This window comes from Cavia porcellus, unplaced genomic scaffold (assembly GCF_034190915.1).
Source record: "Cavia porcellus strain 051 isolate PalLab524CR breed Dunkin Hartley unplaced genomic scaffold, mCavPor4.1 scaffold_9, whole genome shotgun sequence".
Taxonomy (NCBI): Eukaryota; Metazoa; Chordata; class Mammalia; order Rodentia; family Caviidae; genus Cavia; species Cavia porcellus.
Window position 1 is genome coordinate 63,235,740 of NW_026947492.1, and position 19,148 is coordinate 63,254,887.

At 44.2% G+C, this 19,148-nt stretch overlaps 1 protein-coding gene across 1 annotated transcript in view; it reads left to right on the forward strand.

Moving 5' to 3' along the window:
- The window catches only part of LOC100715659 (GPI-linked NAD(P)(+)--arginine ADP-ribosyltransferase 1), a 28,659-nt gene extending 9,938 nt beyond the window's left edge, over nt 1-18,721 (forward strand). Inside the window, exons 2-5 of the mRNA XM_013145379.2 lie at nt 12,878-12,999; nt 13,699-14,509; nt 15,889-15,930; nt 18,098-18,721. Of these exons, the coding sequence (XP_013000833.1) occupies nt 12,934-12,999; nt 13,699-14,509; nt 15,889-15,930; nt 18,098-18,189 (1,011 nt within the window). The 5' untranslated portion in view covers nt 12,878-12,933 and the 3' untranslated portion in view covers nt 18,190-18,721. The remainder of the gene's footprint in view (nt 1-12,877; nt 13,000-13,698; nt 14,510-15,888; nt 15,931-18,097) is intronic.
- Nucleotides 18,722-19,148: the final 427 nt, after the last annotated feature.

The following is a 19,148-nucleotide window of genomic DNA, read 5'->3' on the forward strand; positions in this document are numbered from 1 at the left end:
ACATTAAAGAAGACCCACTGATTGTTCAATAGGGTGCTATTTAATTTCCATGTGTTAATGAAGTTCTTGTGGTTTCCTTTGGCATGGATTTCCAATTTCATTGCACTGTGATCTGATAGTATGCGTGGGATAATTTCAATTCCTTTACATTTACTTAAGCATGTTCTATGAGCCAGTATATGGTCTGTTTTGGAGAATGTCCCATGTGCAGCTGTGAAGAATGTATATTCTGATGTTGTGGGGTGGAAGACTCTATAGACATCTACTAATTCCATTTGCTCAAAAGCTTGATTTAATTCTAACATTTCATTATTGATTTTTTTGTCCAGTTGATTTATCTTTTCTTGACAGTGGGGTATTGAGGTCTCCCAATACAATTTTATTAAGGCTTGTTTGATTTTTCATGTCTATTGATAATTATTTAGCTGGGTGCACTAATATTTGTTGCATATATATTTATGGTTGTTATCTCTTCCTCTTGAATTATTCCTTTTACCAGGCTGTAGTGACTTTATCTCTCTTAATCAGTACTGGCTTGAAATTCACTTTATCTGCAAACAGAATAACAACTCCTGCTTTTTTCTGAATTCCTGTTACATGAAGTATTGTTTCCCATCCTTTGACTTTCAGTCTGAGTTTCTTTTTGAATTAAATGTCTTTACTGTGTACAGCATATTGTTGTATCTTGCATCTTGATCCATTCTGCCAGTCTGTGTCTCTTGACTGGTGAACATTACTGGTTAAAACTGACAAGTATTCACTTATCCTTGTCATGTTATTTTCTTATTATTGGCTCCTCCTTTTTTTTCTTTTTCCCTTCCTTATAATTGTTTGCCTTTCCTGGTGGATTCCTTCTGTTGTGATTTATGGAGTTTCAGTCCTTATCTCGTCCTAAAATATCCTTCAGAACATTCTGAAGTGCTGAGGTTAGGACACCTCAGATGTTCTGTCATTGAAGTATCTTAATTCACCATCAATTTTGAAAGATAGTTTTTCAGGATACATCAATCTGGGTTGAAAGTTGTTTTCCTTTAGAACTTGGAGTACTTTACTCCAAGCTCTCCTTGACTTGAGAGTTTGTGCTGAGAAGTCAGCTGTGATTCTGATGGGCTTTCCTTTACAAGTGATTTGTTCCTTTTTCCTACCAGCTTTTAAGATTCTATTCTTGTGCTGAATTTCTAGAATCTTGACTATGATATGCCTGCATGTAGGTTTTTTTGACCATTACCAATTGGAGTTCTATATGCCTCACTTATTCATATGTCAAATTCTTTTTCTCTGCCAGGAAAGTTTTCTGTCACGATGTCTGTGAACATGTTTTTTTTGTTTTTTTTTGTTTTTTTTGTCTTTTTCATTTTTATCGGTACCGGGGATCGAACTCACGACCGCCTGCTTGCAAGGCAGGTGCTTACGCCGCTGAGCTAAATCCCCAGCCCCTGTGAACATGTTTTGAATGTCACTTGTGGTATCTCCTACTTGTTCATTGACTCCAATTAATCTTACATTTTCTTTGTCTCATCTAGCAGCTGCTGGATTGATTTCTCATGTTCCCTTGCTAGTTTTGAGAAATCTTTCTTTTCCTGGTCACTAACTGCAAGCCTGTCTTCAATATCTGAGATCCCGTCCTCACATTGGCCTAATCTGCTTCAAATACTTTCAGTGGAGTTTAAATTCTCCTGGATACCTGCTTGAATTTGCTTGATGGATTCCATTTGTTTCCTATGTTGTGCTTCCATGATTTGCTTAAGCTCATCTATTTTTTTTTTTTTTTTTTTTTTTGGTCTGTGTCTGCTCTAACATTACGAAACATAGAGTGTATTTTGGTAAGCCCTGTAGTTATTTGAGAGATTATTTCTGATTTCATTTTTTCCAGAACCTTATTCAATTGCTTTGTTACCACTTTGGAGAGACCTGGGAGGGACTTTTGGATTTTCCAGCCTCATTACCCCCTGGGTTTGCCTTTGGTGAACTGGGTGTCTGAGGTTGTGTCTTCTCATTTCTTTTTTTAGTTTAATTCCTAGAGTGATGATTGTTAGTTGTTTATGGTGGATTGCTTTATTGATGGTATTTAGGACACCCAGGTGACGACCACATCTCTGAGGTATCTCCCAGGTGTGGCTGGTTTTGGGCTCTGAGACTGATGGAAGATCTTACCTCCTCAGTTTGTTGGAGATGAAAAGCTACTGATGGAAGATCTTACCTCCTCAGTTTGTTGGAGATGAAAAGCTATCACTCACCTGGCCTAGTCCCTGGTTCTCTGACTCCATGCCACAGCATTCTCTGTGACCCCGACTCAATCTCAGTCATGGGTTATCAGGACCAATAGCTATTTAGAAAAATTATGGGGGATGGGGATTCAGCTCAGCAGCATAAGCACCTGCCTTGCAAGTGCGTGGTCATGAGTTCGATCCCTGGTACCGATAAAAAAGAAAAAGACAAAAAAAAAAAAAAAAAAGAAAGAAAAACTATGTCAAGTTTGGCTCTAGTGGTACCAATAGCATCAAACACAGCCTATAAAACAATAAACTGAGCCAGCCCGATTGGAAACTTTTAACTGTATGACCTGAACTTGTGACTATATAACAGCAAAACAATTATATACAAAAATAAGTCTGTAAGATGTCAATTCTGTCCTCAAGGGTTAAGATTCAAAATCGAGGGGCTGGGGATTTAGCTCAGCAGCATAAGCACCTGCCTTTGCTAGCAGGCGGTCATGAGTTCGATCCCCAGTACCGATAAAAATGAAAAAGACAAAAAAAGATTCAAAATTGATTAAGGAGAAAACAAGTGAGAAGAGAGAAAGAGATTACCAGTAGGATGGAGGACAAAGATGGATCCCACCAGCCTGGGGACACTGACGCAGAAACTAAAGGAAAAAAAGAGGTGGTAGAGATAAAAGTTAGAACAGAACAAAACTGCACCCACATGGAGACCTCACTCACACTCAAAAATAAATAAATAAAATAAAAGAGAAATAAAAAACAAACTGAATAAAATACATAAACAAGAAAAAAAACAACAAAAAAAGTACACTTCTAGGTTCTCTCTGCATTCACTAGTAGACCACCTGTGGAGACAGCGTCCCAAATTGTGCCACTGTATCCCAGGAGGTGCTTTATGACACAGTAGTAGACAACTTTAGCAGGCCTGCTTTAAGACCAGACTCATTGGGCTCGCCACAGTCCAAGCAATTTCCACTGAGTCTATGGCCAGGTAGGAGCTGCTGGAGGAAGCCAGCAGCAGTTCTGGTTCCTAGCTTATCTGGCATGACTCCAGAATGAGCAATTGCTCTCTCCTGCACTCATCACCAGCCAGTACAGTCCACCACGTCTGCTGCTCCCTTTCATGGCCAAGTCTCTCCACAGAGGCCTCTGGGGTCACCAGCTGTTACCATTTCATGACCACACGTCCCCAGGTCCAACAACTCCCCTCATGCAGTGAGTCCAGCTCTGGGCGAAGGCACTGCCAGCTATCACCTTCTTCTTTGTTGAAGTTTTTCTTTTTATTGTTTCTGGGGGCTTTGACTCAGACTTCAAACTCTTCCTGGATCCAAGGGACTCACTTTCTTCCCTCTTGTCTTCCTCACGATGATTTGATACCTGCATCCAGATGGTATCTCTGAGAGGCTGTTTTCTCTACTGCTTACTATGCCGCCATCTTCCTGGAAGAACCAGCTTGTGCTATCTTTTAATTCTTCACTGACTCTAATTAGTCTTGTATTAGTCTTCTTTGCATCATCTAGCAGCTTTGGAATTGATTTTTCATGGTCACTTGCTATTTAAAAAAATTTTTTTTTATTTTGAAGAGAATAAAACCAAATGTGACAAAACAAAATAGAGTCAGTCAAAACAAAAGGATGGGGGCTGGGGATTTAGCTCAGTGGCATAAGCGCCTGCCTTGCAAGCAGTCGGTTGTGAGTTTGATCCCCAGTACTGATAAAAAAAAAAAAAAAAAAAAAAGGATGGACATAGTACATGACTTAAAAACAAAATACAAGGTGATCAACAGTGATTACCATAATGCCTGTTGCTATCTTCAAAAGAATTGCCTATATCATCAGGTATAGTAAAACTGAACAAAGTACAGAACAAAACCAATAAAAACAAAACATTGAAGACATTATAGAACTTCAAAAGAAGATAATAGTCAAACCAGAATGGGTAACATAGTGAATCTTATTGTCTTCAAAGTAGGTGCCTATTCCCTCACACTTGATACTATCAAACAAAACAGAATAGAATAAAATCAGTCAAAACAAGATGGTGAAAGCAATACAGGGCTTCAAATCAAGTTAATAGAAAATCAAACATTGTTACCATAGTATATCCTGCTATGGTATATGCTATGGTATATACCCCTCCTATGCTTTGGAATAGCTGTCCATGCCATCAAATCTAATACAAGAAGACAAACGGAACAAAATAAAACCAAGCTAAACAGAACAATGAAAACAATATGGGTTTCAAATCATCATGCAAGATTAACAATGGCCATTGCCTTCCTTTTTTAGACAATTCTTCCCCTTTCACTTTCACAGGATGCATTGTACATTTTGTATCTCACTAACTCCTTTAGTTTTTAGATTAGGGAGGGAACCTGCTATTCACCTAAATGATTCTGAACCTTTTTACCTCTGAGCATGATCTCAAGTTATTTATCTACAAGAGCCTCAAGGTTTTCTTTCTTTATAACTGAGTAGTTTTCCATTGTATAAAAGTGTTATGGCTTTCTAGCCAATCTGCAGTTGATGGGCAAGCTGCAGAATCCCTGTCACACAGAGCAGTGTTTTCTTGTCTTTGACTTTCTGTCTATAAATGCTCTTTCAGATTAATTGTATTTCTTATATAGAGCATATTGATAGACCCTATCTCCTGATCCACTCTGCCTGTGTTTCTTTTTATTGGTGAATCGAGGCCATCCATATTAGTGATTATAGCCAACCTTCTCTGTCTTATCTCTGCCATGTTATTTTTCTGCCATCGCTTGTCTACTTTTCCCCTTCATTCCACTGTCTGCCCCATTCAGTGGGCCCCTCTGCCACTGTTCCTGAAATCATAGTCTTTCTCTCTCTCTCTCTAGAACATTCTTCAGTATTTTTTGTAGGGTTGGTTTGGTGGTCATGAACTCCCCCAGTTCCTCTTTGCCATGGAAGTATCTTGTTTCTCCATTAATTTTGCAAGATAGTTTTTCAGGATATCCCAATCTGGGTTTCTTTCGGGGCTTAGAATACTTCACTCCAAGCTCTTCTTGATTTGATGGTTTGTGTCGAGAAGTCTGCCATGATTCTGATGGGTTTTCCTTCATAGGTGATATGTTTCTTTTCTTAAAGGGTTTAATATTCCATTCTTATGTTGAATTTCTGGGATCTTGATTATTATATATCTGAGTATAGATCTATTTTGGTTATACCTGTCTGGAGCTCTGTATGCCTCACTTATCTGAATATCATTTCCTTTCCTATGCTTGGGAAGTTTTCTTTAATTATTTCTGTAAATAGCCTTTGTATTCTTCACTCATATTTTTTATTCTTAAATTATAGATCCTTTTGTCATCTTCTAGCCTTTGTATTGTTACTTCCTGTTTCCTTGTTATTTTGAAGAGATCTTTCCTTTTGCAACCTCAAGCTGCAAACCTGTCTTCATGGTTTGATAGTCTACCTTTAGTTTCTTTCAAGCAGTTTTGCCAGCTTTCAATGGAGTTTTTTAATTTCCTGGTAATCTCTTTGAATCTGTTTCATGGGTTCTAAGCTTTTTTATATTCTTCAATGAAGGTTTCCCTCCTTTTTCTATGCTCCTCTATTCTTTCATCTGTGTCTTCTTTAGAGGTCCTTTGCAATTCTTTATTATGTTTCTCATATCTCCTTTTACCTGTAGTAGTATTTCTATTTTAAGTTCTTTTATAGCTTCATGGAGTTATTTCAGTTGCTGTTGCTTCAAAAACTGCAGGTGTGCAACTCCCAGTCTCTTCTGTGTTTACCTTTCCTGGACCAGTACTGCTTGGGTTGGAGGTCAGAGACTTCCTTTTGTGTCTTCCTCTTGTCATGTTCCTGGTTTCTTCTGGACAAGTGGGTAGCCAGATCCCTGGAACTCCTGTATTGGTTATAATTACTCTGAAGTGTGTTGGCTAGGGATTTCTGCTGTTTGCTGCTTTCTCCTGTCTGCTGGTGGCTACTGGAGTGTAAGCAGGGGCGGGGCAGACTGGCCCCGCCCTTCTGAACTGGTAAACCACAGGGAGTCTTCACCAAGTTAGTATGCACTGGGAAGGTGAGGTTGGTTAGGGATGGGAACCCTTGGCAGTGGCTATTGGACCACATAGAGGGGCAGGACTCAGTCCAAGCAATTTCCACCTGTCTGCTCCGAACGAGGAGTGGCTGAAGGAAGCCAGCTACAGTCCTGTCTCCAGGCTGATCCTGCCCAACTCCAAAATGGCACCCTACCAATCACCCACTCCTGTGGGAGAACTGAGTCCCACACACCACCAGCTAGGGCAGTTCTCTGGTCTGCTGCTCCACCCCCACACTGTGTCTCCCTGCCAAGGCCTTCGGGCTTGCTAGCCACCAGCTTCACTGTGCCCATGCATCTCCAGGTTCCAACAGCGCTTCTGGCACGGTGGTTCCAGCTCCAGTGAAAGCGCTGCCAGCTATCATCTTCTGCTTAAGTTTTTCTTTTCTTTGTTTTATTCTCTCAGTGGGCTTCAATTCTCACTAGAGTTTCTTCCTGGACTGAGGGGACCCACTTCTTTGCTTCTTGTCTTCTCCAGAAAGCTATATTCCAGCATCTGGATTGTTTCTCTCAGAGACGCTATTTACTCTGCTGCTTACTGTTCTGCCATCTTCCCAGACTTCGGTTGCTTGCTATTTTTTTCTTTTTTTCTTTTTCTTTTTAAATTTTATTTAAAGAAAGACAAAACAGGGGCTGGGGATTTAGCTCAGCGGCATAAGCACCTGCCTTGCAAGCAAGCAGTCGTGAGTTTGATCCCCGGTACCGATAAAAAAAAAGAAAAAGACAAAAAAAAAAAAAAAAAAAAAAAAGAAAAGAAAGACAAAACAAAACAGAAAATGGGTAGAAATAGTACATATTTTCAAAGGAAAAAATAAGCTGTAATAAATCACTAGTTGATGTTTACACATTGTCCTCTTACAAATAATTGTTCAAGATACAAAAGTAGAACATATAAATGGAAATTCAAGCAGGGAGACTGCAAATAGTTCTGTTCAACTATTCAACAAAAACTTAGTAATATGGTTATCAATCCTATACACTTAAACATACACGCATTTATTCATATCTTCATTTATGTTGAGATTAAACAAACCAAAGCAGGCTAAAATCACTCTGAACAAAGAATAATAACATTGCTGGATTTCACATCACGATGCTCTGGAATCAGCATTGGGTACTGTAGTGCCCTTTTTTCCATCAAAGTATTTGTTCATTTCATCATGTGTCATAAGATCAGTTCTCGTAAACTGTTTATAGGTTTTATGCATTGCTTGCTATTTTTAAGAGGCCTTTCATTTAATGGTTACCAACGACAGTCCTATCTTTTAGATGTGACATTCTATCTTCATGTTGCTGCTTCTGTTACATATACTTTTAGTGCAATTTTTAATCTCCTGGATTTCTGTTTGAGTCTGCTTTATAGAATCTATTTCTTTTCTACATTAGGGTTGGTATGCCTTTTATAAGCTTCTCTAGTTTTTAAATCTATATCTACTCTAGATTTCCTAACCATTTCCTTCATTGTGGTTATCATTTTTTTTTTTTTTTGTCTTTTTCCTTTTTATCGGTACCAGGGATCAAACTCACGACTGCCTACTTGCAAGGCAGGCGCCTATGCCGCTGAGCTAAATCCCCAGCCCCCGGTTATCATCTTTTTAATTATCTGTGTAATTATTTGTTTTGTCAAGAGACTTATTTGTTTTGTTACTTTTGCTGCTATCATTGCAGAAAATTCAGAAGGGTGGCTTCTGATATCTTATACCTCAATGACCCAGGGACCTGCCTTGGGCAATTTGGAGATAATGGGTTATACCTTGCTTCTCTGTTTTCTGATTTTCTATTTTGTTGCTGTTGGTTTTGGGTTGAGGCTTGTAAATTGCTATATTGGGTAGTGTTACTAATATTAGATCCCTTCAGAAAATGACTTTTAAAAGCTGCCTTCCATAGCTGGCTTTTAGCTTTGAGTCTGCCCCAGGATCCTACATCTTCAATTTATTAGGGATGAAAGGTTACAGCCTGTTTGGCCTAGTTCCCAGTTCTTTGGTACTAAGTATAGTATTATTTATGACCCTGAGACAATTTTGGTATTGGCATAAAAGGAAGATTACAACTATGTCACATTGGCTAAAGTAGTACAATCAGAAATAACAACAGCATCCAACCCAGACTAGAAAATGACCAACTGTGATAACTGTTAATTTGCCACCTTTAACCACAGGTACAAGATTTATAGTTATATAAGAAAATCTAAGATCAGAAAATTATATATAGTAAATACCTCTCAACAGAGCAATTTTACCCTAAGGGGGAAAGATTTGAAAGAAACAAGAGGAAAGAAAAGAGAAATAAGAGAAAGACATTATAAGCAAGATTAAAGGACAAATGATGATTACCCAGACTCAGGAAACTGATGAGGAAGAAAGGAGGGAAAGAGTGGAGGAAAAAACAAATCAAGAACAAAACAAAACTAAAAAACTAAAAACAATGTTCACACTCCTGAAAAAAAAAAAAAAAAAAAGCACTAAAGCCCCAAAAATTTAACAGAAATTTTAAAAAGTAGCTTAGAAGGAAAACAAAAGGGAAGAAATTTCCATGTCTTCAAGCCTGTTGTTACCCTTTGGGGTCTACAGTTTGGTGGCAGTGTCCAATTCAGGATGTGACTCCATCCTCACTGGCTGACAGAGACAGACATTCACAGACCAGATCTGTGCCAGACAATCCCAGTGAGTCTGCAGTAGGTTGGGTTGGAGTGCCAGTTCTGATCCTTTCAAAATCCAGGAAGGTTCAGTTGGATCCTGGCCTCTGGTCATGGGACTGGGACCTGAGGCATTTGGCTTTTAACACTTCGGATGTCTTGCTAGCCTGACTATAGCTCCCCGATTCTGCATGTCACTGTGGTTGGCCCTCAGTCGGTCACTGTGAGAGTTTAACACCAGGGGCCCCTGAGGTGAAGCCAACCCACAGCCACTTTGCGTCCTGGGTTTCAGTTGGCCCCACCCTGCAATGACATCCAACCAAGCACTCTGAGAGAGGAGTAACTCACCAACACAGCACCCACTGCTGGATTCTATGAGTGTATTTCTCCCTGGAGGTTTCCACAGTCCCCCCGCCACTTTTTTTCTTTCTTTCTTTCTTTCTTTCTTTCTTTCTTTCTTTCTTTCTTTCTTTCTTTTTTTGGTCTTTTCATTTTTATGGGTACCAGGGATCGAACTCACGACTGCCTGCTTGCAAGGCAGGCACTTATGCCGCTGAGCTAAATCCCCAGCCTCAGTCCCCCACTTTCACTGTGTCTCTGTAGATTAGAGCTTCCTTTCCCACATCAGGAGCCAGGGAGAAAGCACAGATGGCCCTTTTCTTTTTCTGTGCTGACGTCTGTCTCTTCAGTTTCTCTGTGAGCTCCAATTTTTCCTTCAGATCCTTCTTGGGTCCCAGGGATCCACCTTCCTCCTCCTGTTCTTCCCTAAGTTATTTTTTAGTGTCTGAATTCCAAATCTTGGAGAGGTTGATTTATTGCTGTTTACCATCCACCATCTTCCTGGAAGTCCAAGGCATTCTCAATGCAGTCTTTATTGAGCACCCACTATGTACATAGACTACAGCAATGAGTAAGATGTGCTTTTAGAGTCTTCTGGTGCAGCATAGTGCCTATAATTAACAATCATGTACTGGGAGCTTAAAAATTTATTAAGAGGGTAAGTCTCACATTAAGTGTTCTCACCACACACATATATAACAGCAAAATGACATAAAAATTTTATTTATTTATTTTTTATCGGTACCGGGGATCGAACTCACGACTGCCTGCTTGCAAGGCAGGTGCTTATGCCGCTGAGCTAAATCCCCAGCCCCCAAAATTTTAAAAGGCACACAAGAAAACTTGTAGAGATAAAGATTTATTTATGACTTTGTGTTGATAGTAACATGATTATATACATAATCCAGAACCAGTTAAATTAAACTTAAACAGAAATAAAAGATATCCAACATTTGCAAAGATGTGGAGAAAAGGGCACTCTCCTTCATTTGATGTGTGTGGGGAGAAGCAGTAAAACAGTAGTTTTTGCTTTTTTTTTTTTTTTTTTTTGTCTTTTTGAGACAGGGACTCACTATGCAGTTCAGGCTGGCCTTGGGCTCACTTTGTAGCCCATGCTGGTCTCGAACTTGCCACAATCCACCTGCCTCAGCCTCCCACGTGCTGGGATTACAGGAGTGTGACACCACACCTGGCTATAAAATGGTACTTTTCAAACCCACTTGTTTTGTTTTGTTTTGTTTTTTGGTACCGGGGATCAACTCATGACTGTGCACTTCCGCTGCTAAGCTAAATCCCCAGCTCAGCCGGTACTTTGTGAACAGCAATTTGTTTTGCTGCCCTGGGAATCAAACCTACTGAACTACATTCCCAGCCTTTTTATTCTGTTACACTTTGAGACAAGATCTTGCTAACTTGCCCAGATGACCCCCAGGGACTTGAATTTACAATCCTCTCACCTCACCCTCCCTCAGTACTGGAATTACAGGAATGTGTCACCATGTCAGGCTGGATGGCAGCTAGGTAGTGCCTGTCAGAATAGAATACTCATATCCTTCAAACCTCGTTCTACTTCTACAAAATATGAACTTATATAATGAATGTTCACTGTGGATTATATATAATATATAAAAATTAGGAACAAATCTAAACATGTGACGTAAGGTTTAGCTATTCCATGAAACACACTGTGCTGCCCCTGTAATGAATTAGGGGGATTCATTAAGAACTGGTGGGAAAGAAGCCCTTGCTGCACTGCTTTCTGGAGGAGGGGGCTAAAGGATGTGTGTGTGTGAGGATTAAGAGGGTTCCTAGCAGGAGTTTGGCCAGGCCCCCAATATCCTAAAATAAGTGTTTGGCAAAGGCTTAAATAAAATAAGAAAGTAATATGGTTTGTGGGGTCCAGGATGCTCAGAACTCTTTTGGTGCTAAAACAAAGACTTCTCTGGATCGCTTGTACTTACTGGGTTTCAAACAAGTTTGGGAGGCACGAGAGAAAGGTGGGAAACTGACCAGGACCTTGAGAAGTTAGAATAAAGACTTTTTCACAGCAAATTTTGCCAAGTAAGAAAACTGTCTTCTCTAAGGGTGACAATTACTGCCCTGAAACAGGAGTGAGAGCCGGTGTCCTTGGTTGCCTCAGCTGTGGTCAGCAACTTAACCCTTACATAGCCGGGTCCCCAACACAGTCCTTTTTTGCTTTTTGTACTGGAGATCAAACTCACAACTTCATGCTTGTCAGGTAGGCCCTGGACTATATCCCGGACCCTTTTTTTAAAAATAACAACAAAATACAAAACAGGCCTCATACAGAAAACTATATATGTATATGTGTACATAAATATGATATGATTTGAATATGCTGAGAAAGGTCCTGAGAGCCACCATATCTTTGGTCACTCTCTCTCCACTGGCTGCTGCGCCTGGGGAAGGAGAGGAAAGTGGAGAGAGAGAAAGGAGGAGCCAGATATGGTGGCACATGCCTGCAATCCCAGCACTTACATGGCTGAGGCAGGATTGCCCTGAGTTCAAGACCAACCTGGACTACATAGTTGAAGGCCAGCCTGTACTGAGACCCTCTTTTTTCAGAGACAGAGAGAGAGAGAGAAAAAACAGAGAGACAGCAAGAGAGGGAGAGGGGGAGGGAGAAGGGCAGGGAGAGGGGGAGAGAGGGAGGGAGGAAGGAAGAGAGAGAGAGAGAGAGGGAAAGGAAAGGAAAATGGCAGGAAGGAGCGAAGGAGCCTTGGATTTATGACCACGGACATATAACCACTTTCCCTACTGCAAACAGATATTACTTTGCAATAAAATAAAAAGGAGGAGAAAAAAGAGGAAACAGCTGGGGCAGCCCAGCAGCAGCGCTGGCTTAGAGACTGTGTCCCAAACTGACTCAGCGCCAGGTGGCCCTCTTCTTAGAGCACTTTGGGCCCTTCGTGTGCCCACCTAAAAGGTGCAGGAGGCTGAGATCTTCTTGACTCCCTTAGGGATGCAGGAGCCTCTTACTCTCCCCTTTTTGGCACCCTGGAGTCTCTTTTTGTACCTCCCTGGCTGCAGCTGAAGAAGCAGCTGGATGGCTTCATGCACCACAGGGCTTCAGAGAGCGCAGAGGCCCTCTGGCCCCCAGGCCTGCCCGCAGTGTGGCGCTGGAGTACAGTTCTGATCCCACCTCTGACCTTAGAACCCTCCTTGCTCTGGCCTCAGGCCTGGGTAAGGTGAAGCCCAGACTCCTCACGCAGTAGTTAAGTCCCTTCCTAGTTGGTCTAATCCCCAACATTTCTTCACTGCAAGCTCTGCCAGACTAGACACATCCTTCACTTCACATCCTCAGAGTCCTCCCCTCTGATGCCTTAATTTTGTCTATTGCTGATTCCCAAACCCCTTTCCTCTCCAAACTCTAGCTTTTTCTCTCCCAGTCTCAAACAGTATCTTTTTCTCCCATTTATCCTGCAAGACCCTGTTCACATATTCTGTCCTCCAGAAAGTCTCCTATGTTCCTTTCAACAAGAAGGCTCCCCCCTTCCAGGCCCCTGTTTCTATCTTTTGATGCTCTGTGTCAAGCACTGGGAGAGGCACACATGAAGTGTGAGTTTACTAAACTGTACAGATTAACACCACAATTTTCCAGATGAGGAAACCGAGATTCCCAAAAGAGATACCAACTTGCCCAGGCTCAGCTCCAACATGCAGATTCCTGCCATGCTGTGTCTGCTACTTGTTGTGTCTGTGGGCCTCATGGATGCCCTTCAGGTATGGTCTCCTTCACCTTCTCCATCCTACTGTAGAGTACGTTGTAGATTTACTGACTCCCATCATGGGAAAAGAACATCTAAGGCTAGTCAGCAAGAGGCATAAAGGGGTTTATTGGAGGAAATTATAAACACACAGAGAGAAAGAGAGCAGACCCTTGAGAGAGGCATGCTTTCTTTTGAAACTGGGAACATTTATGTTTCTCTCCAGAGGGTACAAAACTGTGGTAAAGCTGGTCCATCCCCAGAAGGGTACTGGCCCTTTTTACAGGTAGAAGCTCAGTTTAGGGTTTTGTTTAGTTTTTAAAGGTATCGGATAATTTAATCATTCTTTGAATTCTCTGTTCTTTTAAGCTCAGGTTTCTGCACTTTACTCTTTCAACTAAACCAATTTAAGGACTTAGAATATTCTTTAAGTATTCTGCATGTGATGGGTGTGGAAGGAAAGGAATCTAAATTAACCAAGGGAATCCCCTATGGATACCCTAGACTGACTTTACTGGGTCCCAGAAGTTTCAGCCTTTTCAAAATACAATGGTAGTGGGCTGGGGATTTAGCTCAACGGCATAAGTGCTTGCCTTGCAAGCAGGCAGTCGTGAGTTCGATCCCTGGTACCGATAAAAAGGAAAAAGACAAAAAAAAAAAATGGTAGTTGTGATTTTCTTTGTCTCCTATCTATATTTCTTTTATCCTACCTCAGGGTGACAGGGGTCCATCATCTCTCCCTCATGTCCAAAGGCACTCTCTCACACGACGAGACATCTTCTCTCAAGAAACACCCCTGGACATGGCCCTGGCCTCCTTTGATGATCAATATGTGGGCTGTGCAGCAGCCATGACAACTGCCCTCCCAGAACTTAACCACACTGAGTTCCAAGCCAACAAAGTCTACGCGGAAGGCTGGGCGCTGGCCAACAGCCAGTGGCAGGAGCGCCAGGCCTGGGGTCCAGCATGGGGCCTGAGTACTACCCGGCCACCCCCACCGCCTCCTGGTTTCCGGGATGTGCATGGGGTGGCACTCCTGGCCTACACTTCCAACAGCCCCCTGCACAAGGAGTTCAATGCAGCCGTGCGGGAGGCAGGCCGCTCCCGGGCCCATTACCTCCAGCACTTCTCCTTCAAGACGCTCCATTTCCTGCTCACAGAGGCCCTGCAGCTGCTGGCCACAGGCCAGCGTCCACCCCGGTGCCACCAGGTGTACCGAGGGGTACGTGGCATGCGTTTTCGACCTGCAGGGCCTGGGGCCACAGTAAGGCTTGGAGGCTTCGCCTCTGCTTCCCTGCAGAATGTCGCAGCGCAGCAGTTTGGAGAGGACACCTTCTTTGGCATCTGGACCTGTCTAGGAGCTCCTATCAGAGGCTACTCCTTCTTCCCTGGAGAGGAAGAGGTGCTGATCCCCCCCTTTGAAACCTTCCAGGTGATAAATGCCAGCCGACCCGCCCAGGGCCCTGCTCGCATCTACCTCCGGGCCCTGGGCAAGCGCAGCATGTACAACTGTGAGTACATCAAAGGTGAGGAGGGTACGGAGTGGCGCCCGTGTGAAAGGTGGGCTTCCCCATCCAGGCCAAGGAGTATGTGCGTAAGTATGAAAAGCACATCAGCAGTGAGGAGAACAGGCCGTGTACCAGCCTCGCCTCCACTCCATATAAGGAGAGACCTGCACTTCTAGTCCCTGACGGCATCTGCCTGCTGCAGAGCTGAAGAGGGCTCCCTGACCAAGGCAAGGGGTCTTGGACCAGCTTTTCTTCCTGGCCAGAAGCTGGGAGGGAATTATTTTTAGCTGCAGTATCAACACACAGACTGCTCTTGCCAAACATGAGTAAGAGCCCCAACTTGAGTTTCCAGGGTGTTTTCCTTTTATTTTTTTAATTAATTTTTTTTTTTTTTTGAGATAGGGTTTCACTATGCAGTTCAAGCTGACTTAAACCCACTTTGCAGCCCAGGCTGGCCTCGAACTCCCAGCAATCTTGGCTCAGCCTCCTGAGTTCTGGGACTGCAGGCTTGCACCACCACATCTGGCTCCAGAGTGTTTCTTATGAGGCAGAATATGAATGATGTGCTGTAGTGTCCTGGGCAGCTGTGTGTGCAGGCACGTAGATGGGTGCTGTGTCTCTAACTTCCAGTTATAACCATGACCCAGCAGGTGTTGGCTATTTCGCCCCACGATCCTGAGCTTGTCAGCAAAGGAATAATGAGAATGGGGCAGGGGGTGCTACTAGGGATTGCACCCAGCATCTCTGTATTGAGCTGCATCTCCAGCCCCCTCCCTTCTGAGAAAGGGTCTCACCAAGTTGCTGAATTGTCTAGATTGGGATTAAACCTGCAATCCTCTTGCCTCAGTCTCCCATAGTGCTGGGATTACAGGCATGTGCTACCATAGCCAGTTTAGTATTCGTCATCTCGGAAGGGTTGCAATCTGATATTTCTGGCTGCGTAAGGCCCAGTTTTCACAGAACTAGATAGTTGGCTGAAATCATAACCAGAAATAAAGTGGAAAGTGGTCCCACGTGGCTTTAGATCCCATCTGGCCAGTACTGGGGGTGGCCAGGAGCTGACGTGGTGGTGAGGACAGGCCAACAATACAGACTAGCCCTCCATGGCAGGGACAAGGCAAGAGAGTGGGAGAAGTGAGGTGGTAGGGGGTGAACTCACAGGCCAGGGAGCAGGGGCAGCTCAGAAGGGACCCTGACTTAGATGGCTGGCTCCTTTCTGGCCCCACTGCATGCTCACTGGCTTGGGGTCATCAAATGTAGCCAAGAGAAGGTGAACTGAATGAAGGGATGCACACCAGCCTTTTCTAGAGTAGGTCAGGGCAGGGCTGCCAGAGCCCCAGGGCCCTTCCCACCTGGAGAGCTACTGAGGCTCTGATTCTTCTGTTTCTTTCCTCCAGACAAGAAGTGCAAATCTGGGCCCTGCCGACTGGATAGCTCAGGTAAGGGTGGGGCTCAGTTCTGCGATGAACAGGGTTCTCAGGGGTTGGACCCTTACCTGGTTCACCTTCTTGTAAGTTTATTTTATTTATTTATTTATTTATTGGGTACCAGGGATCGAACTCATAACCTTGTACCTACCAAGCAAGCTCTTGAACTGCTGAACTAAATCCCCGGCCCCCCTCTTTAAGTTTAAAAGCCATTTCTTAATCAAAAAAGAGAAACCCTCCCCTTTTTTTGAGACAGGATCTCACTGTGTAGTTCACACTGGCCTTGAACTCACCTCACAGGCTAGGCTGGCCTCAAACTCAAGAAGATCCTCTGCATCAGCCTCCTGAGTGCTGTGATTACAGGCATGTGCCACCATGCTGGGCTCGAAGACTGAACCCTTTTAATCAGACACTTGTGGTATTTGCTAAATTCTCCCAGAGGATATGCACATGTGCCAAGTGGCAATAAGGCCAACAGATCCACCTGCTCTCTATCTGGGTCTGCTCCTCCCTCATAGGAGAAGCCACTGTCAGGCCCAAGGATTCAGGCTGCACTGAGGCTACTCCCTACAGTGTCCTCCCTCAGGCTGCTGCAGAATCACTAACACTGTTATCACTGTCCTCAAGACCCCCGCAGACCTGCCCTTGAAGGCCAACACCAGGCCTTAGGTGAAGGACTCAGCTCTAACCCAGCTCTACCTTAAATCTCTCTCTGACAAACCCATTCTTTCTCTGGGCTTAGTTTCCTTATTTCTAAATAAGCAAATGGGACTAAATGACACCCAGGTCTCCTTTTCTTCCCTCAACTCTTGTTATACCAGGGCCAAGCTGGGCTACCACTTCTCTAGGTGGGAATAGGGCAGTTCCGGAGAATAAACAGCTGCTCCTACCCCTACCCCATGGCTATCCCTTGCCCCCCTCCATAAGACTCGGAGTAGTGGGCAGGAAGGACGCCCAGGCTCTGCTTTGCTCCCCCATCTCCCTCGACACAACAGTATGCAGAGTTCCACATACACTGGGCCATTAATCCTGCCACACTCCTTAGTGCAAGTCCTATCATCACCCCATTTTTTTTTTTTTTTTTTTTTTTGGTACTGGGGATCAAACTCACGATCTCATCCTTACCAGGCAGGTGCTTACACCACTGAGCTAAATCCCCAGCCCCATCACCCCATTCTACATAGTATAGAAATGGCCGGAGAAGCAACCAGCTTCACACCACACAGCTAGTAAGGATGGGTGTGGCCCAGGCAGCCTGGCTCTAGGGACAGACTCTGGACCACCCCACCAGGATGAACTCCACCCTTTTGGACATCATCTCACTTTATCTTTACCACACTGTTGACTATCAGGAGACAGAAGCAGGGTACAGCCCTACTGCAGCAGCAAGCAGAAACCCAGAAACGACACCAGGATTTGCAGGCAGATTTTACATCAACGGCTATGGATTAGGATCATTCCCAGAATATGAGGCCCTGATCTCTGATGGTCTAAGGCTTACAGTGGATTAGCAAGCAGGCAGAACAGAGGCAGAATGGCTTGTCAGTTGGGGATTGGCTCGTACAGTGTGCATGACAGTGACCAGCCATTTCTAGGAGACAGAAGCTACCAGAATAGGAAGAGGAACCATTACCTAGGTAACTTACAAATTGAAGTATACCTGCTGAGGGCAGGGGCATTTTCTGCTACACCACAATACAGTGAAGCAAGAATCAGAGGCAGAAGTGACTGGCCCAAAGTTACTGCATTAGTGGCAGGACCAGAAACCAGGTCTCCAGTGTCCAACTGAGCCTCTTTTTTGAGCCCTAACATAACTTCAGACATTGGGAAAGTTCAGCTGATTCCCCACAGCCCATCCAGCATGTCTCCAACCAGGATGTGGGCAGAGGGCCAGGTTCAGCATCACTTGGACCCGCTCAGGTCCCCACCGCATGTCCCAGATCACCCTGAAATGTCTCATTTGTACCTTTTGAAGGCAGGAGGTGACACGTGATGGCCTTTGGGTGGGGAGCAGGGGCTCTCACCCATCCCTGTCTCTTCCTTCCTTCCTGAATCCTTGTCCTTCCCGTCTCCTAGCATACTGTGTGTATCAGTCCTTTTGACTCGTGATGCCAGTGTTGTGTCTTTCTGTCCTCACCCTGCTTCTAACTCCCGTCCTCCTCTGCTGTTTTCCCTGAAGCCGTGCATCAGGGCTCCCTCTCGGCAGTCTGGTCCCTGCTGCTGTTTCTGTGGTTCCTGGAGGCCCTGCCAGCAAGTCCAGTCCTGCTCTGATCTGTCAGACACCAAGCAGCCCCACCTGAGCCTCTGCCAGCCGGCGGGTATGGGCCATATGTGTGCTCTAAGCACACTCGTGCTTCCTGGTAAAGCCATCTGCAGCCGCCAGACCTCGGGTGGAGACACAGGAGAGAATCTAGGGACTAAACCTTGGGCACTAGAAGTGGGGCTCTTGCTGGAGGTGAGAGGACTCCAGGACAGACAGCCATTCACCTGAAGGCAGAAGAGACCTCATCTTACTGGAAGAGTGGACGGGTGGAAAGCACTTGGCCATGGAACTTGTGTGATTCAAATGCCTCATTTGCCTATCTGGACAGCTCCCAATCACTCCTCAGAAAGCCACCTCTGGCCTTCGACACTGGCTGGGTTAAGGATCCCTGCCTCAGTGTTCCCATGGGTCTCAGTCCCTAGGTCCTGAGAACAGAGACCAGGTCTGAAGCACAGAGATAGCATAGCAACTGAGTGAGTCAGAAACGAACCAATGCTTGACAATAACTGATGCCAACAATGGCCCTACTTTGACACGTTCCATCTCTCCAAACATCTATGTGGGGATAGGGTGGACCATATTGAATTCCAGAGGACATAGTGCAGGAGAAATGTAGAGGGAGAACTGGGCTATCTCTAGGCATACTGGCTGTTTTTCAGCAAAGACGTAATTTCTGCTTTGACCCATGAGTTCCGAGGCCTCTGTCTGTAGAGACAAATTTGGATCCTCGACTTCTACCACCACGGGCCCCAAGGGCAAGACAGGAAATCAGGAGGTGCCAGGTGCACACATTCTTTATTATGGGTGGAAACTCTGGAGCCAAATGTCTGTTTGGTTTCCCACTCTGGAAACATGAATTTCCTTCCCTGAACCCTTAGGCAAGGATGGCAAGACCAAGTCCTGTAGTCCCAACTGCCTAGCAAGACAGGAAACATAACTGCTGTTTCTTATGCAGTAACTGCGCTTC